The sequence below is a fragment of the Hippichthys cyanospilos genome, chromosome 18 (assembly GCF_059441005.1).
Source record: "Hippichthys cyanospilos isolate Australia breed blue-spotted pipefish chromosome 18, RoL_Hcya_1.0, whole genome shotgun sequence".
Lineage (NCBI taxonomy): Eukaryota > Metazoa > Chordata > Actinopteri > Syngnathiformes > Syngnathidae > Hippichthys > Hippichthys cyanospilos.
Genome location: NC_142386.1, coordinates 7,265,166 through 7,289,435, shown reverse-complemented (window position 1 = coordinate 7,289,435; position 24,270 = coordinate 7,265,166). Strand labels below are relative to the sequence as shown.

The following is a 24,270-nucleotide window of genomic DNA, read 5'->3' as shown; positions in this document are numbered from 1 at the left end:
GCCACCGAGACTGCAGGCAAAAATAGTCTTACATGAAATCCCCCATGGCACTTGTTGGCGCGATTTTCTCACATCTTGACACATCCACTGAATATTTGCGTTGCTCTGATTGAAAAATGATTTTGAACATCTCTATACTCACTTTGTACACAATTTGCAGGCAGCAGTAATGGGAATTCGTCACAATGATGACTGGAGGCGGAGCTAGGGCATTGCATTGAGGCTAGTGCTATGGCTGGAGTTTTTTTTTTTTAATTAACTATTGTTCACAAAAAATTACATTTTTAAAGTTATTCTAATTCCTAAAAATGGCTGACCTGCTTATTGTTTCTACTAAATCAGTGCAATGGATCACCAAAATTGAGGTTATGGCAGGATGCCCACTCCCCTCTTGGCTCCCGTCAATTCTGTGCTAATCCGGTTGGTGAATTACATAATCCCGCCTCAAGTTTTTTTTTTTTTTTTTCTTTCCCTCCAGATCTGAACTGTGCCAGATGAAAAAAGAGAAATAGAGCGTGTTACAAACAGGCTTAAGCAAACAGCACCACACGAAACTCTGATGCGTTTCGTTTGGCGAATGCATCCAGCGGTCGGCCCGTTGAGGCTTCTGCAAGCGCTCGGCGCGTTACGTCAGCAGCCCGGCTCTGCAAACATCCAGAGGTGTACTTCAAAATAGAACTGCTGAGAGAGCAAAATGTTGATGGGGGAGGAGGCTTTTTTGTTAACATGGCTGACACATGACATTTAACACAATCATAACAATAATCCTTGGCTCTTAACTCTTCAGTAGTGGGATAAATCATGTCAGATTTGTTTTCAGAAGTATAATATATATATATATATATATATATATATATATATATATATATATATATATATATATATATATATATATATATATATATAATCTTAAGTATGAATATGTAATTAAAATGTCAGTATATAAATATCTAAAAAATTACAGTTTTTTTCGGACTATAAGGCACACCAGATTATAGTCTCAATGGATACTTGTATTTTGTAAATTTCTATACTATAGGGCTGGTTATAAGGCACAAGAGCAAAAAGAAACCAATACAGCAAACAAGTCAAGCAAACAACTTTATTCAACTTTTTTTTTGACATCTTTTCATAAGGTGCACCCGGTTGTAAGGCGCACTGTCGATTTTTTTTTTTTTTTTTTTTTTTTATCAAGTTGAAACATTTTAAGTGCCCCTTACAGTAAGAAACATACTGCATAATCTAAATTAACATTTTTTTTAGTTCAGTACCACTTTTTTCAGCCCGAAACCAGTACGAGTACTCAACTTCTGAGTAGATACCAATTATACCAAGACACGAATACCAATTATCAAGAAGCGAACATTTATTTTATTTCTCTTTTTTAGTTAAAAAAAATGGCATACTTTCAAAATAAACCCCATGGAAAACATCTGAATAGTTTTTCTTCTAAATATAAGTGTTTTAAAACGGTAATATGAATGAAAAATGTAATAATACAGCTCTTGCGTGTGTTGTCATAAGATTGTGTGGGTGTACCTAACGTTGTGGCCCACACTTGCAGTTTATCACGAGGATGCCAAAGCACCACATGGCATGTGTGTCAACGTGCGCGTGCATGTGTGTCTGCGCGCGCGCGTGTACACAAATGAATTCATTTGCGTCCTCTAACAGCCTTCTTCAAGGAGTCGATCTTGTAAAAGGCGAACTGGCCCTCTGCGCGTTACGTAATCTCGCCTCTTGAGGATAGCGTGTTCTCTCAACCCGGCGTCTGCTGCACACATACAAATAACAGACGACGCTTTGTTTTCCTTTTTGGGGAATCGCATTTTGATTGATTTGTTGAGCGCAAGGGAAAGAGAGGAGAAAAAAAAAAAAGGACACTCAACTCCACTTTTCGGCATCTGTGTAAGGGAGGAAAATCACGCCGGGATGGCGTTATGAGGACAGCCGACACGGTTGACTGTCTGTCGATTGGCTCCGTTGCCGTGGCAACAACCTTGATGCTCTATTGCAGGGTAAAATCAAGAAAGAAAAAAAAAAAACATGACCGCCGCATGCATGAGTCATCGACTAACACATACTTGCAGCCTCCTGAATGTGGCGCAATGCATCATGGGAGAGCAGTTAGGGAAATACTCAAATATGGATAGCAAACCACGTTTCATGTAGCGCTGCGTGCATTTCTACACATAAAACTGCTCTTCCAAACCCAAAATATCGCTGTGGGTGATTTGGAAAGTAATTGGAACATTCTGTATTTCTCCTGTAGGGCTGCAGATATTTAAACATTGGGTATTAATGAGATTATTTTGGGTGGAAAACAAATATGAACACATAAACCCAAACAACTATTTGCACTTAATTATGTCTGACCAACTTTTGTAATCAACATTTTAAATATATGGCAACAGGTACTTACCATAAAATGCCAGTTTTGTATCATAACGTGACTTGTGACTTTTGGTATAAAGTCATCCAATGCTTTTGGGAACAACTTCAAAATGAAATTGTCGGTGTTAAAATACGGTGGAACCCCACCATTCGAAATTCATCTGTTCCAGAGTCGGGATCGTAAGGCGAAATCGTCGTATGGCGGACAAAGAGAAACTTATGCTAATTAGCTCATGCGTATGGTTTTTATCCCAGGTAAAATCTCAAAATAATTGGTAACAAAAGCCTCAAGTCAACTCAAATCTCAGGTCGCATGTCGGCGTATTACGACACCGTGACGCTGACCAATAGCAGACCAGCATCTTAGTGACCTCGGACGCCAACCAATAGCAGACCACCATTGTAGTGACGTATGCAGTGACTCATGCAGTGACGTATGAGCACGGTGTGACTCGCAGAGTCATTCGCACGCACACTGACCGCCGAGTTTGAATTTTGTGCTTGTTGTTGATGCCGTAAAGTGGGAAAAATGCCGTAAAGAAGGGACGAAAAAACGTATTATTCCACTTTGCAGCGTGAAAAAAAAACGTAAGCCAGGGACACCATAACCTGGGGGTCCACTGTAAATGCATTGGTGTCCATAAATTATTTGGTATGGTGATGCGTTTTATATATATATATATATATATATATATATATATATATATATATATATATATATATATATATATATATATATATATATATATATATATATATATATATATATATATATATATATATATATATATATATATATATATATATATATATTGGTGACGCGTGCGTGACTTGTTTATGAGGCGCAAACAGCCCCCACTGCTTTACTGCAATATTTAATCCGATGTTTGCCTTTCATGTCGGCTCTCATATTTACTGTTATGCATCCTATTAGCAAAGGCTGTGTTTTCCCGTCGCCGCATTTCTTCCCACAGAGTGATGCGCGACTGATTTTCGGTGTGCGCTCCGGGCTCATGAGATTAAGCCGCTCCTTTTTAATCCTCCTACGCGCCACTCGTCTTGACCGTGATGCACGAGTTCCGATGAGCTCTCATTGGTGCACTGCCTTCATCTCCGCAGGGACCACCCAGGCCAATCGGAGCTCCTCGCCTCAGCATCCGCCCCCTCTGTCAAGTGGGGGGGGGGGGGGTTCTATGAATGGAAAGAATGCTGGGAGACATCCTCTCCATACTTTCATCTTTATTTTCTTCTATCGTGACTTCCCTCAAAGAGGCTTGCACGGTTTTGAGCTTCATCAACTGAGCTTTTAGTGTCTGAATACACCTGTTATGTAGTGCGTAGACCCCACCACACACCCCCTTCACAGGACAACAGGACCATTCTCCCCTATTGTTCTTTGTCAGATCATGGAAGACCTTTTTTCAGCCATATTTTTTTTATTTATAATACAAAATACATACTGCATGTACAGTATTGCTGTTTATTCCTTTCTGTCTACTGTGAAGTGGTCATGCGCCCGTTTGTATTCAAACCACCAGCCTCACAAGCCTCTCTGTACATCTCCAAGTAGACTCAGAAGATATTAACAGTGTGGTCTTGTTTCCAATCCAAATCTACAGTAACTGTCCGTGCTCGCTGGCGGCAGCCTTGGCAAGGGCGACGTCAGACAGCATCCTCCAGAGTGACCTCACCATCCACCATCTCATCAAGAGTGGGGAAGATGGAGTCGGACCCTTACCACGTGAGTCCAACCCTTTGTGATTGTAACGTAAAAAGAAGGGCTCTGGGATTGAGCTCTGAGGAACGCCAGAGGAACATTTTTGATGAGAAATGTGATTTTGCTTTGTATAATCAGTTGGGAAGTAACAAAGTACAAATATTTCCTTACTGTTACTTACTAGTTTAATTTTGCAATTTAATAAGTGTTCATTGTTTTTAGAATACTTTATACTTTTATCTGTTCTATTTTAACACTACGGGGGTGGCTGGCCTTTTTACCAAGGCTGTCCTCAACACTCCTTTCCTGTTAGCCAGAGCTTTGGCTCCATCTTGTGGCATTTTAGGGTGTTACAAGGAATGTGGAATAATCAAAGTAGAGCAGTGCACAACCACTGGCATGTGTTTGTTCTTCTTAATTGTTGAATTGCTCTTGAGTATTTGAACTTAAGTGCAAAGAAGGCAAACATGGACCACTTTGGCACTGTCACTCCTCCACTCTTGTCCCCCAATCTTCCCTCTTTGACTGTTTCACCTACAGCAAGCATTAGTAGGTCGCCTTTGAGTCCTAATGGCCTCTGCCCCTCTCGTTCGTCCCCTCTCGCTCACTTATCTGCGAACTTCTCTCATCTGCCTCTCGGAAAAAGTAAAACAGCTCCCGCTGGGGCTTTGACGTTCACAAGTGTGTCACTTACTTGCAGTGGAAACAGGGACTTTTTCTAATTGGCTGGGCTTTTTTTTTTTAGTCTGCTTCCTGCTGTTTGGAATCATTTCTTAGAGTATTTTTAAAACATAGGGAAAATTTGGGATTGTAGCTCTTTTCACAACAAATCGACTCACTGAACCCAATAGCGTGCTGTGTCACCTTGGGCAGCAATGGCTGAAGTCAAACATTTGCCAAAATGGCTGATTAGTCTTTCACTTTGCTGTTTAGGAATTTTGGAACACTTCTTTGCAGAATTGTTTCAACTCTGCCATATTGGAGAGTTATCAAGGATAAACTGCACTTTTAATGTCGCACCACAGCAACTCAATTGGATTTAAATCCAAACTTTGACTCGGCCACTTGAAACTTTCACTTGGTTCTCGCACTTGCTCTCGAGCGTTTGAGTTTGAGGGCACAAACTGATGGCTGGAGCCTCTCCTTCAGGTTCTTCTGGTAAAGGACAAAATTCATGTTTCTCTCAATCACAGCAAGCTGTCCCAACCTTTCAGATTGTTAACCATTGACGTGATTCATACATTGTTTGATTTCATTGCATTTCAGAGATCGAGACGGCCAAGCTGGCGAGACTTATCTTCAACCGACTTTTTGACACATGCAGCGCATGGATGAAGGAACTGCCCTACCGCCGCCGTCCGCAGCCCTACTACGAGACGTCCATCCACGCCATCAAGAACATGAGACGCAAGATGGAGGACAGGCATATCATCATCCCCGACTTCAACACACTCTTCAACATTCAGGTAGAGCTTCAGGAGCTGTTTTTTTTTATCTTCAAGGTTTAATGTCTCGGAATCGGAAAGGTTTATCAAAAAGAGTGACTCACGCTTTTAGAGCTTTGGTTATATAACAAATGTGGAAGGCCAGTAAGAAGGACCTATGGGTCTCTTTAGGGCGGGACCTTTAAAAGATACAATTTATTATCATTTTAAGATTCAAATTTGGTAGCAAAACAAAACAAAGTGGCAGATCCTTCTTCGTGAAACTGGTTTCTTGGGCTGAATTTTCAAAAACTTCATCAGTTTTTATCCTAACCAGGTGTTTTGTATGTTAAGGATCAAGAAGAACAGGCATTCTTTGCCGTGTTTGACGGGCACGGCGGCGTGGACGCCGCCATTTATGCCGCCAACCATCTCCACGTCAACCTGGCGCGTCAGGACTCGCTAAGCCAGGACCCCGGCGAGGCTCTCCGTCGCGCCTTCAAAATCACGGACGAGCATTTCGTCAAGAAGGCCTCACGGGAGGTAAACGCCGACGCCACGACTCTGTAAACTAGCGAGGGAGTCGGGAAGCAAAATTGCGTTCACCCCGGCAGAACCTGCGCTGCGGCACGACGGGAGTGGTGACCTTCCTCCGCGGCCGAACGTTGCACGTGGCCTGGCTGGGAGACTCGCAGGTCATTCTGGTTCGCCGGGGAGAAGTGGTGGAGTTGATGAAGCCCCACAAACCGGACAGAGAGGTAACCGGAAAGATTTGGTTGTCTTGAGGCAAAAAATAAAAGCGCTCCTTACCGGTTATAGACAATATTCGCAGTTATTGAAACCTTGACTTTTCAACTCGGTTACAGTCGGAAACCAAATAACATTTCCTCTACATAACTGTCACCAGGATGAGAAGCAAAGGATCGAAGCCCTGGGAGGCTGCGTGATCTGGTTTGGGACGTGGAGGGTTAACGGCAGCCTGTCGGTATCCCGAGCCATAGGTAATCTGTCCACCCGCTACCAAGAATCAAATTTTAAAAAATCGCAAGCCGCAAACGAACGGGCCTTCTTTTGCCAGGCGACTCGGAGCACAAGCCCTACATCTGCGGTGACGCCGACCACGCCGCCTTCCCCCTGGATGGCTCGGAGGACTACCTGCTCCTGGCCTGCGACGGCTTCTGGGACACGGTGAGTCCGGACGAGGCCGTGCGCGTGGTGAGCGACCACCTCCAGGAGAACGCCGGCGACACCGCCATGGTGGCCCACAAGCTGGTGGCCTCGGCCCGCGACGCCGGCTCCAGCGACAACATCACCGTGGTGGCGGTCTTCCTGCGAGACCCGCGCACCCCGCCGGCGCCCGTCGGCGCCGAGGACGACGAGGACGAGGCCGCCGCCGAGGCCCAGGCGCCAGAGGAGCCCGCCGCCCAAGCCGAGGAGGAGGAACTCGAGGAGGAGGAAGAAGAGGAGGAAGAGGAGGAGGGGGCCGCCAGGGCGGAGCGCGGCGGCGAGGGGGGGAGCGCGGCGGACAACGGGGGCAAAAGCCGCGGCGGGTGGCCCCTGCAGCAGTGCTCGGCCCCCGCCGACCTGGCCTACGAAGACCGGACCGACTCCTTCACGGACAGAACCAGCCTCAGCCTGGTGGGGCCCACGCCGGGGGGCCGCGTCCCCTCCGTCCGGGGCTCGCGCTTCCTGGAGAGGCGCAGGTACCGCCGCGATATGACGGACCCGCTGGGGCCCTGGACCGCCTCGCTGTTCGGCCGGGTCCCCGGGCCCAGCCGCAGGTTCGGCGACCTCGGGAGGCGCCGTAGATTCGCCGAGCTGGTGGCTTCGCCGCACCTTTCTGCCGTCTGGAGGCCGGGCGCGGCTGTGCCCCGCCTTCCCCGTGACGCCGCCATCTGAAGCCAGCCGCCGCCCGAACACGGAAGCACCTCCTTCTCGTTTAGCCTTCACCTAGCCAACACATTTTTTTTTTCTGAATAGTTTAGATAGTTGTGGCTCTTGCGTTCGTAAAGTGATGATCAACTGGTCGTGTCTGTCCGAAAAAAAAAAAAGGCACATAAAAAAAAAAAGCTCCTGTCAGCCAGCCCACCAAACACAAGCTTTGCTCCAAAGTATACCACATCATCGTGAAGCCACTAAGTGTGCGCACTGATGGTTTTGCTCACCAGATGGGACACTGTGCGTCGGTTCACAGTCGGCATGGTAACGATCAATTAATCCAGATTTTGACTAGGTTTAAAGGAGTCGCTCTCTAAATGTTCTCAGCTCTTACTTTCATTCCATTTTTATCACAGAGCACATTGTCGGAGTTGTAACCCCATCAGGTGGACTTAGCCCCCAAGGTGAACCTCCTCCTGTTGGTTACAAGCCATTTGGACTCCATCGCTTCAAGGTGCCATCTCACAGTCAACAATCGTTATACTTGTGCTATTTAGTTATCTCGTTCATGCCTGCAGAAATTTGGAATTAGTTTCACCACAAGACCAGCCGTGCTATCAAAAGCGTCTATCAGCATAGTGTCCCAATTTTTCACATTTCAAGAAAAGCTTTTTTTTAATTGTTTTTAGGTGGGTCATCAGACCTCGCCGCCACGTTCTGCCCACACACATTAAAAAAGGGCAAATTCAAATACTTTTTCTTGCCCCTCCAAACGTACCCCTCCGTTGACCCTACCCATTATCCGACCGTGGCTTGTCCACAGATAAGAGCACTTAACCGCTGGATTACGCAAGATTAGTAGTCACTTACCTGATTAGATGCGGTATCATGCTTTCCCCGAGTCGGATTTAGCCCCCGCGTTAATGGGTTTTTGGGAGAGGACAAAGGGCGATTTGGGTTTGTGTTGTGCGTCGTCGCCAATCGGCATTATCGTCGGCCCGACGTAGAGCGGACATTTGGAAAGTTAGGAAACACGTGCCTTTTCTCAAAGCCTTCTTCCTCGTAAATGTACTAATCCAGCACATTGTCAATCAAATTAAATCACGATTCAGTGCCACTTTTCCCATGAAAAGTTGTCTTAAACTAGCATAATGACTACAAACCAATTAGCTAGCTAACCAACTAATTAGCAATATAACAATTATCAGCTCGGTGCTCCAAGTTTTTTTTTTTCTGTTGATACCGTAAAAGTTGTCTTAAGCTAGCAGAATGACTGAAAACCAGTTCGCTACCTTACCAAATAATTAGCGATGTAACAATTTTAATATCAGCAAAGTGGCCCAAGTTCGTTTTTCTTTTGATACCATAAAAGTATTCTTAAACTAGCGTAAACATTGGACACCTGTCAGCTAGCTAGAAAACCTAGCCATCCTACTAGTTGTCTTAAGATAGCATAATGACTGAAAACCAGTTAGCCAGCTGACCAAATAATTAGCGATGTAACAATTTTAATATCAGCAAAGTGGCCCAAGTTCGTTTTTCTTTTGATACCATAAAAGTATTCTTAAACTAGCGTAAAAATTGGACGCCTGTCAGCTAGCTAGAAAACCTAGCCATCCTACTAGTTGTATCACAACTTTAAAGTAAATAAAGCGGTCAGAGATCTTTTTTTTTTCTCCGTGATGCTGTGTAAAGTTGTCTTAACGTGGGAGGAATGAAATACTCGAATAGCAAGTGGTCCAACATTGTTTAGTTTTTTCAAACTATCAAAAGTACAAACTGCCAGCCAACTAGCTAAAGGTAGAGCTTTTTGATGAAAAATGATCCAAGTGTATTATTTTTTTTTTTTTATATACCTATTGTCCGGTTTTCCTGTCTCCCTGCTGAGCAAAACTGTTTGATGATCTATACACGTAATAAGCTATCTTTCAACTCATTTTTTTTTTTTTTTTTACATTGTTTGCACGTTCCCGTGTTGCTAACTTTCTTCAGGAAGCTAACACAGATGTTTTGTCTGTAAATAAAACTACAGTATTAATATTTTTGCTGCAATGCTAATACAGCGCTAACATCAATTACCATGCCGTCCATGGCTGCACTGTAATCTATATAAAATAACAAGCAAGATATAACCTACTTCTAATGCAAAAATATTTTGCCGCAGTGCGGATATTACACAACCGGCGTGCTAAATAACCGCTAATATCCCTGATCTAATAAATGATGGATTTTTTTTTTCCATCAAATGATACTTTCATTTCATACAAAGGCTGACCACAGTTGTGTTAAGAAATATAGTACTACTTATATCAAAAACATGTTTGTCATTTCCCTTAAAGATTTAGAATTTTTCTGCCTTTTGCCATGTCGCTTTTCTGCATAAATGGCACACAGAACGGGGAGTTTTCAGCCAAACCGGTGAATTTTCCGCCTTCAGAGGTATTATCACAGTTTTTCCCCACTGCCTTTCAAAGCCATCATTTTCTTTGCATTTACTAGTTCTGCACCTCCGAAGGTGCTTTCATACATTTTACTGCCCCTAAAAAGCTGGTAGCTTCCTGCGTCACTACTAAGAAATTAACCTGCCAATTTTAAGTACCGTGTCAGCGTTCCGGCACAAACTTGGAGTAGAAAATGAAGCCAACTCGCCTTGGTGAGGTAGTTTTGCGAATCCTGTAAATTTGAACCTTATTGTTTTTCTCCTGTCTTTTAACCGGGAGTAATTTTCTTCATGTAACAAAGCCAGTATTTTTCTGAAATGTGACCCGGCAGTTTTTTGTTTTTTTTTGCCTTCGGAGGTTGTAATAGAATTGGGCCTGCATTGTGAGAGTATTTAGCAATTCCGCGTGACGCCCGATGCTTACTTCTCGCGCCTTGCAGTGTTGAAAGCAATTGTCTCGACACGTATTATACGTCTCGCCAGTTGCTGATCTGATTATTGTACGCCTGCGTAAAAGTAGCCAAATCCTGCTTTTGCTGGGTTCTGCGTAAAACGCAAACGCGGACAAACGGTATGGTCGGGGCTCTGTGGAGTTCAACGACAGCTGTAAAAGACTGCCACGCTTTCCTGCTGCTACACACAGCACAAATGACCATGAATCGCTCAATCATTGTGATCATATCTGCAGCTTTATTTTACCCGCCTTAAACCACATTTTGCCAATCAGGTTACAGTATGGACGACTCACAAAAATCGGTGGGGATTGGGCTTTTACACTTCTGACACAAGAAAGCCACTTTTGGATTTTGTGGCCTGTTTTACTGCCACTTCTCTTCCGTTTCACCCCTCTCTCAAAAGGACTCTTCTAGACCTTAGAAGAGTAGGCCCACTATCCTCCAGATTAGTGTTATCTGGAGCTTGCAGGAGAGATAAAGACAGAGTGGAAGTCACAGGAATTCCCACTACCGACTTTTGTGAGTCGTGCACACCAGTAGCGGCTAGGCTTTTATTTTGAGAACACACACCATCTCGCAGTAAAGACTCCTTTTGAATTCAACCAACTTATCCTCTGTTACTCCATCAGGAAAGGAAGTTTTGTTTTAGGTATGAAATCAATAATACTGCTTAGATGTCATTATATCAAGATCCTTTCTTATTGTGCTGTTAAAAAATATATATTTACCCCTTCATGATGATGGAAATGAGCACTGTCACACTAAATGCACATAAAATGTCATACAAAGCGTTTTGTCATTGCTCCCAGTTTCCTTGCAATGAGGTCGTGGTTTATTTTAGATGCCAACATGAAGGCTTTCTCCTTTCGTATATGACTAAAATGATGACAGTTTGGTGAGCGCAATTTTACGCCCCCAATTTTCAGAAAACAGCAAACAAAAACAGGCTTGTGTTTAACACGAATTTTGCTGAGAAAATGCTACACTCGCTTCGGATTACCACAGCGTCATCTGCTGGAGCTGGTGGAGCATGGCCTCAGGAATAAAACCTGTGTTCACGATCTCGTAACTGCCTTGTTTGTACGTTATACCTTTTTTTTCTTGGATAATGGGAGCAATTACATGTTTTTTCTTTTAACAAAAGCGAGATTTGGGTGGTCTAACTCCATTTTTTAACCCTTTTAGGAGAGTTTAAGTTTGATTTCTGCCATACGTTCTGGAAGATTGATATATTTATTCTGACAAACAGTATTTTTCCATTTTTGGATTTGGACCAGATTAATGGCGTTTTGATCCACTTAAATTTGGATGTACCGTCCTAGTTTATAGTTTCGACAGTTGGATCCCGTTTGGGTGTCATCCTACTTAGCTGCAAGAAAAATGCCAGTAGAAAATAAACATTTGGCGCAGAAGTGGTCCAAATCCAAAATAGCCGAAGCGTGACTTTTGGGATGTTTTAGCAAGGAGTGATGCTTTCATGGGTTGCGATAAGATACGGAAGCATGATGCTGCCAATGTACGGTAAACATCTTTGACTGACAGTCGTTTGAAACGCACTTGTAGGCTAGATGCTATAAACGGAGCATATTTTTCAGCAAAATGTCAGGAGGTATAAATTTGCGCTTTTTGCACAAGTTGTTCTCAAATTAATGAAACATTGTTCTTTGGTCATTTATTATATCTGCTCTGATTTTTCTTCCATTAATTCCGCAAGATATGCGCAAATAAATACCTTGTGGCATTATGGGAAAATGTGTATGTTTTTAGCGGAATTGTACACACAAACGTATTTGTCAGTTGGAAATGTTTACTCCAGGCTTCCGTCAGTTCGTCAGAAATGGAGTTAGCCCACAAGAGTTGTCAGTGATTCTTTTTACTCGATCATTTCGGTCGCCTTAAATGTGCTTTGTGTCTCCGTACACTGAAAAGCTTTTTCTCTTCTCTCTGTAAGCAATAATGCGTTCGTGAACAAGCAAAAACTTCTTGTGGGGGGGTGTGTCCGATTCTCAAGTCGGAACCCCCTTTGACGAAACGCAGGTTAAGTTGAACGCAAGTATTCAAAAGAAATAATTATGTGTATGACGTGTGTTTCTCTAGTATATATAGTAAATAAATCAAGACATATGTGTACTGTAACTGGTGACTAACTATCATGTATATAAAGACTAGAACAACTACAAAGTCCAATATCTTGTGTTTTCTTTTTTTAAACAAAAAAACGTGCAAAGTAGGTTCGAGGCAAAGGACCAGAGCAAGAACAGAGTTGACACGAGTAATGCTAAAACAAAGGCTTTATTCTGTGAGAAACTTTAAGGGACATTTGCAACAAGGATCAGTGCATTTGGGGGAACGTTTGCAGTAAGCAACAAACAAAACATCAAGCAAACATTTCCAATCCGTGTTGTTGCCGTGGCTCAATTCCAAACTAAAGAGATGACAGAACATGAAAAAAGGGTGTACTGTCTTCAAAACAATCACTTGGTGAGAAATAATCCTTCCAAAATTAAATGACTCAGACAAAAAAAAAAAAACTGGGCGCTTATAAAGTGCAATGAAAGAAGTTTTTTTTTTTTTTTTAAAGCAGCCTCGATGTTCAACTTTTTGTTTCAGTGCATCAAAACGAGAACTTTCAAACAGCTCTGCTCAGCATGTTGATGACGGTCTCCGTGGCAACAACGCTTCCCGATTTCCTCTTAAACTTTGTATTCAAATTCTTGTAAGCGTGACGACAAAAACAAAACATAAGAAACGGAATGTCCAAGTGTCTTCCTATACATGGATTCAAATCATGCAGTCAAATGCAACCGTTAATTTCACATACGACCTTTGCGATGGTGGAAGAAAGCCTTGGAAATGTTTGTGTACAGAAGAGGCAGTTCCACTTGGTACTCAAAATGGTCGTGGGGGGGTGGGGGTGGGGGGGGGGCATCACCTGTCAGTCATATCTTCAGTGAGTGACTCCCCTTGAACGGACCAAAACAAAAACGCTTCTTTAAATTTGAGGACCAGCCAGTATCGGATGTCGTAGTAGTGTGGCTAATGATGTGGCCGATGGCTTGTTGCCACGGTTACCTGTGCAGGGCAGAGTCTGGTCGTCATAGCGAGAGCCGGCACTGTGCGGCGCGTCCTCGTCCTCCGTGTCGCTGCTCATCGCCACCACTGCCGCCTGCAGAAAGGATTGCTCCGGCTCTGCAAGGGAGACGGACGCCGCCACTTTATTCAATACATTTACACAGTATAGAAAGTGGATGACCCAAAAGACTTCAAGCGAAAACCCTCTGGTAACAAAAATACAAACTTTTAATGTTGCGCTTGTCCTTGTGCAGTATTTTGTCCAATCCTTTGATCTTTACATCAAAGGTATTTCGCATCAAAGGGAAAGCATTGAAAGAAGACAGCTGGGAGCTGAAATTTCACCCAGATGCTGACAACATCAATGTGACATAGTAACCGCACTTTGGTCAAACGTGTTTTTGCGAAAACCCACCCGAGTCATACTGGCCTTCCCTGGAATGCGGCTGTGACGAGGGTCCCTCCAGCAAGGAATGGTGGCAGTTTCCTGAGCTTTCCGATTCGGAATCTAACATGGCTGCCCTGTGGGGGTTTAAAAAAAAAAAAAGTGTGGAATTCCAATACGCTCTCCTTTCTTGTTCGATTTGAAGGCGCCGAGCCGCACCCCAGGCTCCTAATGTCGGAGCTTTTGGCAGCCGTCACGTAGCTGAATCGCGCCAAGGAGAAGATGTCTTCCCTGGGCCCCGATGGTGCGTAGAGCTGGGGCTTGGAGGACGCCTGCTCTGCCGAGGCCTGAGGATCATCCGCCGCCTTCGCTCCTCCTACGGCATTTCAATTAGAGAACACGTCTCGGATCCCGCGCCAGCGGTACAATGTGCTGACCCTCGGCGGCCTCCTTGAGATGCAGGCCGAGTTCTGCAGCAGCGTCCCTTCCTCTGGGGTCCGTCTCCGTCCGCTCTGGACTCCTCTGACGATCGGCCGGAGCGTCGGTGCTTTCGAGGACAGACAGTATGCATTTCCGCCCTGGAAAAGGGTGAGACGCTTCCAGTCACTCCACAATTGAGCTCGTATAGAAGGACAAGAGCTAATAGGACAGGTTATAGAGACACAAAGTTGGACATCCTTGGAAGTTCAAAAGGCTCTAGCACCTCATGTGAAGTTTGCCATTCAACGATAAGATATTTAGGAAATTCTTACCGGGACGACACAACCGGAAGCGGACTTCGGCCGGCCTACCGAGCGGCGCCAGCACGCCGGGTTTGCGTGCGTCCCCCGACTCCGGGTCGGGGTGATGCGAGGGCGCCTCGTCGGCGCCAAAGACTCCCGACGGGCCGGGTCTCGAATCGCTGGCCGCCCGGGCCTCCAGCACCTGGCTCTTGACGTCGGACATCTTGCTGCGCACCTCGGCCATCTGCGCCTTAAGGCGGACGAGCACCGCCGAGTCCGGGGCGGAGCGGCGCACCGCCTGAGAACGCCGCTCCCGGTCTTTCCTTGAGGACAAACCGGCTGGAGGCAACCGAGAAGAGACGCTTTGCTGTCGAGGAATTGAAAAAGGAAACCAAAAGACGATCGGGTGCTGCCCGCACCTTGTCCGTGAAGGAGGGACAACGGGGGACGAGGCTGGAGACCCCACAGGGACTCGGCATTGCTTTGCGCCTTCATATCCAGCAGTTGGATCAGGAAGACGGGGTCGATGTCCAGGAGGTTACCGGCGCCTCCGCCACCGGCGGCGCCGGCGGCAGAAGCGGCCCCGCTGCCTCCGCCGGGAGCTTGGCTAATGGCGGCGCTGAGAAGTGCAGCGCGCAGACAGGAGCTGGCACCACCTGAAGATGAGGCAAAGGGCCACGCACAAACATAAATATGCGACATGACCGTAAATGTGCTCGCTTGCCTCGAAGCGCTTTGTCATGTGATCAGCGAACGCCAATTACAATTCACGGTCAGTTCCATGACCTCTTCCTTAAAAGAGTCTATTTGTTTACAGGAGAGCATGTCCCTCCCACTGATGGAGTCGTGGTTTGAAATGCCTTTTGAGTCATCATGTATTTGACATAATGCCAATAACGTAATGTTTTGATCGCTCCTCAAAATCACTCACACCATGCTTACTGCTGATGGCACACCATGCACGTAGGTCATTTATTTTTCGATTTCTTACATTTGAAAATATCTTTTGTAAAATCATTATGATTAAGGGCGACTTCTCGTTGTGCCGACAAGTGCTTCTATCTGACTTCAGTTTTCCCTTCGCTTCATCAAGCGAAGGGGGCCTTTGTCTCTACCGGGAAGCGCTAAAAATGTGACCGGCATGACAGCATTCCCGTCTCCCAGAAATAAGAGCACGCCGAAACGGCGCCGCCAGACGAGAGCGTTTGAGTCATCATCCGCGAGGAGATGAAACGCACTCTTTCCAAGGACAAGGTTGAAGTTTGCACCTGAGGCTCCGTCCCAGTCGTCGGGAAGCTCTCCGTCCTCGGCGTCCAGGTTCCCGATAAAGTCCACGTCGTTCTCGCCTGACCTGAACGGGCGTGAGGTAACAACAACCAAGGCATTAGGTACAACAATGACTTGTAAGACAAGAGCTGTAACAAATACTTGAAATATGTCTTCAGAATGACAATACTCACAAAACGTTTGAAAGCTACAGCTTTGGGTTGACATTTGATTTGAGTTGAAACAAAAATACAACACGACCTCTACAGGGAAACTGAATTTGGCTAAAGGCTGGGAAATAAATCATATTGAAAAATGAGCAAAATTATGAAAATGAGCTTTTACGAAAATGGCAGAATGGTGGATAGCTGGTTTCCAGAGCGTAAACAATGCTTACTAACTACTTCATTGTGCCATTTAAATACGTTTTTGCTCCAAACTATCGCAAGTTTTAAATAATTTAAAAAATAGTGTAAAGTTAGTTTACATTGTTGTTTGAACATTTTGCACATGATTTATTTCTGGATGAATGAAAAATGTAAACACAGGGATAGCACTTTTATTTTTTGGTCATATCACCCAGGCCTGATTTGACCTTGTGTAAACCTTTGAAGTCTCTCACTTCAACTACTGTTTTGACTGACTTTTTGCATGCCTTTCTTTTGTCTTACAATGCATTCAACAGTTTATATACTAGGTCCATCTTGGAAATTTCAACCAAAATCCAAGTGACATGGAGCCAACGAGCTATGTTGATGTGAATTAGGAGTTTCATTTAGACCAATGGTACAAATGGCGATGGCACCGCATTTTACGTCGGCATGTCTTAACCTTTTTAGGAGGGGCTCAATTTGGCTATTTGCTATTACTACTCACATGGTTTCTTCATCAATGTCGTTCTCCTCTGTGTTGCTGGTGGCCGTTGAGCTTCCCGATGTGCTGCTGACGTCCAGCGGGTTGACCTCCTCCTCAGTGAGACAGTCCACCTCCAGGTCACCGTCCGACAGCTCCTGAACCACGCCGGGAAGACGACACCAGGAAGTCTCTCGCGGCACTTTACAAGGCGTGCGCGTGGCCGAAGGTCCTCACGTTGGAGTCGTCGTGCACGGTGCGCTCCTCCTCGCCGGCGTCGCTCTTTTTGCCGTTGCTCAGCGTTGTCTGAATGTCGTCGTCGTCGCTCTTGACGGCGCGGGGGTTCCGTTCGGAAGCCGCGCCGCCGGCCGCCAGCCTCAGGTCGGGGGGCGAGGAGCTGCGCGACGAGCGGTGGCGGAACAGTTCGATGGCCAACCTCTGGGAAAATATGCGTGTTCACACAGCTGCTATCGCGTGTTGACGTAGCATCCATTTGAAGCTTTACAATTATAGGAACATCCATGCTAATTTTCATTAGCCAGCCAATGGCATTTTGCATTATGTGCTAGCGTTACGACAGACGCAAAATGAGCACCTGCATTAGTCTTTAGGTGCAATGCTTAATCAACAACTAATCAATTAACATATAGATCAATATTTCTGTTAATGGACGAATCATTTAGGTAGCTTTTTTAAATTAAAATCTCCGCTTCTCAGCAATAAATATTCTATGATTTGTGTTGTACTTGACTGATCATCTTTGTTTTGAAGCAAATGAAAACATTTGCTTTGACTTTGGAATACCGCGGCGATATTTTAAGTCGCTGCTTTTTATGACGTTACAATACAAACCAGTGAGTGAATCAAAAATAAATTCTATGTCCATTCCCTACTCTGTCAATGTGAAATAACGTCCTATTTTTGAAGAAAGGGTTGGAAATGAAAACATGCTTTGATCCGATTCATTGATTGACATAAACTTGTTAAAATAATTGTTAGTTGTAGCCCTACACTGTAATATTCTGATAGAGAATTACAACGACTTCCTCCTCAAATGTTCCTCCCCCTCACATTGGCAAACTCTCTCCCTCCCCCTTTCACCTCTTTGAGGTTGTTTATCTGCTGGATGTAGCCACTCTGAGCCGATTCCAGCTGGCTGATGTACCAGTACTGGTCTCGGCACTTCTGGAAGAAAGTGGGCGATCGCACCTGGTATCTGAGCGGCACAAATCAAACAACGCAGTTGCACTTCAGTTTGTGATCCCGCTATACTTTTTCAATTATTCATATTTTCCAGTTACAAAACAAGTACAATTTTTTTTTTTCAATCACTCAGTGTATCCGTACAGCATATTTATTGCAAGTGGGTCCGGAATACACAGCTGACAACAAAGCTGGGTTCACAGCAAGAGCCTACCGCAACACAAGCGTGTCCGTCTGCATGTTCAGATAGCCCTCGCTGGCAAGAAGGTCCAGCCTGAAGAAGCGGTTGTAGCCCCAGCACTCGCCCACCTCAAAGTCAGAGGCAAACTCACGGATGATGTTCTTGCTGGGGTCATTGGAAGCTTGGTGGACCATCTCCACGCGGTACTCGTACCTAGGCAGAAGCAAAACCCGCCGTCGAGAGAAGAGCGGGGACTCAGACTGAGCAAATGTGGGCATGGAGACCTACTTTGAGGTTTCAGGGAGTCCGGCGGACAACTCCAAGAAGACAGAGAGGTAGTTTCCACGAACCACGCCGTTGCCATCCTGAGAAGACAAGCGATCAAATTAAACTTGATGTCACTTCGGCAATTAAATGAGTTAACTATAAAAAGAATGCCGGGAAAGAGAAAAACTGAGAATTTAAGAATATTCTATCAATGTCTGACAGTGATGTCAACCTTGTCAGTATGAGTGTTTGGAATGTGGAACAATATGCCGAAAATATGAAGATTGGAAAGAAATGCAACATCGATATTCCGGAAGCGGTCCACATGCCTCAAGTTTGACACCTGTGCGCTAAAGGGAACTCACTGGGTAGACTTTGAGCCTCCAACAGAGTCCGGATATCTGCAGAGGAGGGCTATAGACCGGGTCGGCCCGCTGCCTCAGAGTGCTGCCAAAACACACACGCGCAAATGAGTGGCAGCCCAGACGAGAGCTCGATCAAAATAAGCAGCCCAACTATGTCGGCAGACACGTACCTGAAGTTGACCAAGACAAAAGTGCTGGAGTCATAGGCAGGAACCAGCTCACTGAAAACACAAACGTACAAAATTGCCTCCAAACAGAGACCTGCGCCATTCATGTAAGAGTTCATTAACTTTGGAACTGCATTTGAGTGTATGTTTAAATAATTGATATGTTTACTGTTCCCAAAAGTGTATTTTCCAGACATTCCTCATTTGTTTCGGTCTTCAAATACGATTTTGAAAAATCGCAAAATGGAACGTGCGCGCCAAATACCTGGTGAAGTCTGGCGGCACCGGCGTAGTGACGAAGGACTGCATAGGTTTCCGGTGAACTTGCTGGAACATGATAAGGATCTCGGGACTCTTGGAGATCAGCTCGCTCTTAGTGCACAAGTGAAGCTACGATATGCACACACACGCAAACCTCAAGCTGGTCACCTAAAAGTTCGGGTCTCTCAAATGCGTTTTCACTGATATTCAAGCTTCTCTTAACAAGCCAAACTTGAGGCTAATAAATTCCACGTTTATTCTGGGTATTGTACTTCGCGTAAATTCAATTTCCAGTAGTAGTCCCTGGGCCCCAGTGCCCCTTACCTGCTGCAGCATCGATATTTACACCTCAGGTTTGGTCTATTACAAGTAAGCTTAATAACGAGTGGCAGCAAAAGAAGGGAAGGCTCCAACCTGATGCTCCACCTCCTGCAGGATTGACTCCAGCAGCTCCGTCTCCTGGGTCAAGGATGTCTTCTGGCCTGAAGATGGCGGGGGAGGTGGAGAATGTTTTCTATTTTAAGAGCACTTGCGTGTAAACACGGAAGGCCCACGGAGGCGTGCTGACTTGAGTATTCATGTGTGTGTGAACAGGCCTGATTGCATGCAGCCTGCATGAATATATCATATTGTGTGTGTGTGTGTGTGTATATATATATATATATATATATATATATATATATGAACACTAAAATAAATACATAGAGGAATTTCTTTGCCAATGCAAATTGTTTGTCATTGTCTGGTGTATTTGAAGAGGCGAGTGACACCTACCCATGAGTGTGATGAGTTTATTCTTCAGCTGGTTGTCCAGACGAGCGATCATCATCTCGACAGCATTTCGGATCTCGCGGACCCGTTCATCCTTGGCTCCCCGCACCGCCTCCACGTTCCTTTCCTGGCACAACAGCAAAACGTTAGCGCCACCTATTGCAGAGGTTCTCAAACGAGGGGACAAGCACCACTGGGTGTACATGAAGGCACTTAGGGGGTATGAGAGATCTTAACAGGTTTTCTACAAGTATCAGCAAATCGAATTCAAGTTCATTTTTATTTACAAATAAAGAACAAATTCAATGGAACAAGAAACAATTTATTGGCTAAATTGTGTTAACGTGACTGAAAAATGTTGTGTCTCTAAGTTTTACAAGGATGTGCTTTATTATTCATGATACAAATTCTCTGGTGAATGAGTGAGAAATAGAATGCATTATGATAAATAATCTATTATCTGGAGTTCCTAAATCAACTCTGGCTATAGACAACCATGAAAAATGTAGTTCCGGAAACAGATGGCAGAACATTTGATGTATATTATTTTTTCTTTTCAAAATTGCTTTGATTGAATAGGGTAATACTTGGATAATACATTAATAAATACATAAAGCATGATGACAGCGTGACTAAGAAACAAGCTTTGGAAAATAACTATACACCTGTAGTAATGTTGATTTTAAACCTTACTATGCCCCTTTATGAATGAACAATGATGACATCACTCCCACACAGAGGGAATACACATCGAACGTGACACTTACCACTTCCTGCACGAGGCTGATGAGCTCCACGAGACGCCGTCGCAGCTTGGCCACCTCCTCCTTCACCTTGGTCACATGTTGCTCGTAGATCTCCACCAGTGGCTTGAAGGTGTGGCCGCCATGCTGCACAAACATGCACACACAATAGATGAACATAATACCACAGGCAGAAGTGGTTATTTCGAATAACCAAAACTGGTTTACCATGCCGCCCCACAGAGCACACTGGTGGCAGATGCATTTCTTACACGTCCAACAGAAGACACTCAGCTTTTCGTGGTGGTTCTCACATCTGCAGGGATCATTTACAACGATTAATCGACATTTACCAAAAATTACAGGGCTTAATCGTCGATTAATCTGTATCTTTTGGAATAATTGCTGAATTAATAATAAAAAATAAACACCCTTTCATTTAAAAAAAAAAACAAAAAAAACTTTTGTTCCCAACCAGTTTAAATTCCAAAAACATTTCTGTCTGTTTTTTTAATGATTTGGTTATATGAGAATCAGTCTGAATAGTTCCAGTCGAGAAGCAAATACTGCTCATTTGAATAATTACTGGTCCCTAAAAGATTCATCGATTACCTAAAAGTAAATATTTGCAAACATATCCTTTCAACATCCTTGCCAAGCACATCAGCAACCAAATACAAAAAAGTCTTTTGGGATCATCAATTTAAAAAAAAATGCCCCCTTCCTTAAAAAAAGATTAACATAATCGTTAATTGCAGCCCTAATTATATGATAAACTAAATAAATCAATCTTAACAGACAATCCTGTGTTAATGACATCTACAGTCCCTTGTAAAGGTAATTAGCGCCACAGAGGCACAAACTGTTATTGCAATTTGAACAGATGACAGACAAACAAAGAAAAATCCAAATGAAAGAGCCGAGAGAGGAGCTGACTTGTCTTTGTCGTTGTCCTCCTGCTTGGTGAGGCTGCAGAGCTGCAGCGTGTCCAGCTGCTGTGTCACCTCCTCGGCCCAGCGGCAGTTCACCAGCTCCCGCAGCTGGAGGGGGGCCCTGCATGTGTATGCACGCACGCACGCACACACACGCAATTGGACCGCCACACAGACACACAAATATAGAGGCTCACTGATCTGAAGTCCGAAGATCCACTGACTTTTTAGGGATGTTTTTTCCAGAAAGGGGGACTTTGGAGGTCTTACCGACAGTGTGGACACTGAGCCCTCTGCTCCGTCAGCCAACGCTGTCAACAGATAGTTCAATATTAACCCCATCACAAAAACACACTACTGACAGTCTTAGCAAATAAAAGTTTTGTCCAGCTATGGGCTGTTGCTTGATATTATTTTTTTTTCCACTTTACGTTGCCAAATGGCAATGCAATGTTAAAAAAGTCCATGTCCACATACTCGTATGCAGCTGAAGCAGCAGAGTTTGGAGCAGTGCGGGCAGAGGCGGGCATCTCTCAGCTTCTCCATGCAGATGAAGCAGCGGAACACCTCGGCGATGCTCTGCGGACCACACAAAAACAAACATCAACATTTCAAAAGGTCTGGGGCCTGAGGTTTGAAGCGAAAAACAAACCTCTACGCTTTGTTCATCCATTTCCGCCAGTTTGAGTCCTTTGTCTATGACACCCAGGGAAGAAAATGACACTGTAGACTAAAAATGAAACAAGACACTGTGACAAAAGTATTCAGTCATACCACGGCAGCAACAAACAATTATTCTAGGACTAGATTATTCAATCAATTCTTTTTTCTACATTAAATCAAATAGCGAGAGCAGAACATGCAATTCTTCAATTCCTGGTTTGGTCACAAACGTGTTAAAAAAGGACAAAAATATGGACAATTATTTTACATTATTTTACATTAATTATTTTACAATTATTTTACATGTATGTATGTATGTATAAAACGTAGCGGTCGGTATTCAGGATTGGAGACGGGGTCAATGGAGACAAACGCACATGAAAAGGCATAAACAGTTCCATGTTTGAAATGTTGTAAAGAAGTGGAGTTCCAGAGGGAAAAGTAAGAATAAAGGACGAATGGGATAAAGGATCAGTTATTGCATGCTTTCAAGTTGATGCTTTTTGATGTGGTGAAACAAGAGTTGGTATGTGATTAAAAACATTGTTTTTGTCATCTCCATTAGCTCCGACTTTAGGCGTCTATGCATGTAGGCATTGAGACAAATATATATAATACACATGATAGGTTTTAGCCAAGATATGCATGAGGTAGCAGGTGTTCTGATGTCGTGGCCGATGAGAGGTTGGACCTTTAAACGGCTTGTTGTCACCTGCCAGTTTAAGATAAACGTTTCAGCAATTGTAAATACACCATTCTAACATCAATGTTAACATATATTCTCTCTCGAAAATATAGTAGGGGTGAAATATGAGAGGTTGTAGTGGGCTAAATAATGCACGAGAGGCCAGCTAGCTTCTTGCTGGCGTTAGCCGTTGTCGCCCACCTATTGAAAGTCGTCGGACGTCGTTAAGTCCCAGCTGCTGATACGACGTCTACAAAAATTGCGACGCTACATTGCCTTGTTTCGGCGAAACGCCAGGACTCCTCCGGCGTCCAAACCTTCACAAAACCTTGCACAGGCGACGGGGAATCGACCGGCTGCAGCGATTTGAACCTGGGGCCCTGAATGGAAGATGTGCCATAACACTAGGGGGAGCTGGTTTACCCCGCCCCTTCTTTAGTAGTGTCCAATCAGAACTCGGTGTTTTCTTGTTCGTTTGTTATTGCTTGTTGCGTAACTGACAAGGACGCTGCCGCTCTCTTGTGGTCGCCATGAGCACGCCACAGCGGCAACAAATGTTAAGTTTTTTATCTTTCCTCCGTTTTTACTTACAACTGTGGGGTTTCTGGTTTGTGTAAATAACATGTTTCAGATCTATCTATCTATCTATCTATCTATCTATCTATCTATCTATCTATCTATCTATCTATCTATCTATCTATCTATCTATCTATCTATCTATCTATCTATCTATCTATCTATCTATCTATCTATTCTATTCTATTCTATTCTATTCTATTCTATTCTATTCTATGCTCGACGTTGAAATACAGTGAAGCTGCTCCAGACCCTTGTGAATTGGATCTGAAAGCGTTATGGAGCATCAAAAGGGAGAAAGAGAGCCACGTCAACTCATTCCAACATTTTTTATAAACTCACTCTAAAACAGCCATTGCTGCATACAAAGAGCAAAGCCAGCTGCTCTCCACAGGATCGGCCCCTTCAGTCCCCCACACCCTGCGGTGCAGTGGAGCAGTGTGCAGAATGCTCCTCTGTGGGGCTCGAACATGGAAACAACCTCAAGTGTGTTTTTTGCTAAACTTGACAAAGCTTGGTTCTTTTTCTTTGTAAGATGAGGCCAATGTCCTTTCTAAAATAAAACAAACAAACAACCAAAAACACCATAGGCCAGCACGGATGCTCTTATCATAAAACCAACATGTTTTTGTTGTTTTTCTGTGCTGGAAGGAGAAACACGAGCGAGCATCCAACAGATTTTATTTGGTCTCTTTTTTTAATAATTTACATTTTCTTACAAAAAAAGTTAATGCTTTAATACAGTCGTTAATAGTTTAACAATTAATAATATTAATAATATTATATAATAACAATTCAAAAGCGTTAGGGTTAGGATAACCCTCAATTCCAAAATAAGTAGCTCCCAGTTT

At 44.1% G+C, this 24,270-nt stretch overlaps 2 protein-coding genes across 3 annotated transcripts in view; one reads left to right on the top strand and one right to left on the bottom strand.

Annotated features, from left to right (window-relative positions):
* ppm1e (protein phosphatase, Mg2+/Mn2+ dependent, 1E) overlaps positions 1-12,495 on the top strand; it is a 28,124-nt gene extending 15,629 nt beyond the window's left edge. The window contains exons 2-7 of the mRNA XM_088441005.1: positions 4,014-4,135; positions 5,378-5,577; positions 5,890-6,078; positions 6,150-6,293; positions 6,443-6,536; positions 6,614-12,495. Coding sequence (XP_088297131.1) covers positions 4,014-4,135; positions 5,378-5,577; positions 5,890-6,078; positions 6,150-6,293; positions 6,443-6,536; positions 6,614-7,434 — 1,570 coding nt within the window. The 3' untranslated portion in view covers positions 7,435-12,495. The remainder of the gene's footprint in view (positions 1-4,013; positions 4,136-5,377; positions 5,578-5,889; positions 6,079-6,149; positions 6,294-6,442; positions 6,537-6,613) is intronic.
* An 86-nt stretch (positions 12,496-12,581) lies between these two features.
* On the bottom strand, positions 12,582-23,248 carry trim37 (tripartite motif containing 37). 2 transcript variants are annotated; one of them, XM_088441000.1, is made up of 25 exons: positions 23,045-23,248; positions 22,148-22,225; positions 21,973-22,074; positions 21,766-21,806; positions 21,500-21,616; positions 20,792-20,879; positions 20,588-20,710; positions 19,824-19,947; positions 19,464-19,531; positions 19,054-19,178; positions 18,792-18,842; positions 18,622-18,703; positions 18,278-18,354; positions 18,023-18,202; positions 17,707-17,821; positions 16,843-17,043; positions 16,630-16,763; positions 15,756-15,838; positions 14,907-15,143; positions 14,518-14,826; positions 14,203-14,343; positions 13,985-14,141; positions 13,796-13,902; positions 13,381-13,497; positions 12,582-13,271 (listed from the first exon to the last, which is right to left on the bottom strand). In XM_088441000.1, exons 2-25 carry the CDS (start codon positions 22,166-22,168, stop codon positions 13,237-13,239), a joined length of 2,835 nt encoding a protein of 944 aa, XP_088297126.1. In that variant the 5' UTR covers positions 22,169-22,225; positions 23,045-23,248; the 3' UTR covers positions 12,582-13,236. The 2 variants fall into 2 exon arrangements, with proteins under 2 accessions (XP_088297126.1, XP_088297127.1); XM_088441001.1 differs by having other exon boundaries at positions 14,557-14,826.
* Positions 23,249-24,270: the final 1,022 nt, after the last annotated feature.

What these genes read in the sequence shown, in the direction of transcription:
- trim37 (XM_088441000.1), bottom strand. Translation starts at nt 22,168, where the DNA reads ATGGATGAACAAAGCGTAGAG. An exon ending in ACGGACACGCTTGTGTTGCG is followed by an intron (nt 17,822 to 18,022) that starts GTAGGCTCTTGC and finishes TGTGCCGCTCAG; the next exon opens with ATACCAGGTGCGATCGCCCA. An exon ending in CTTCCGGTTGTGTCGTCCCG is followed by an intron (nt 14,344 to 14,517) that starts GTAAGAATTTCC and finishes ACCCTTTTCCAG; the next exon opens with GGCGGAAATGCATACTGTCT.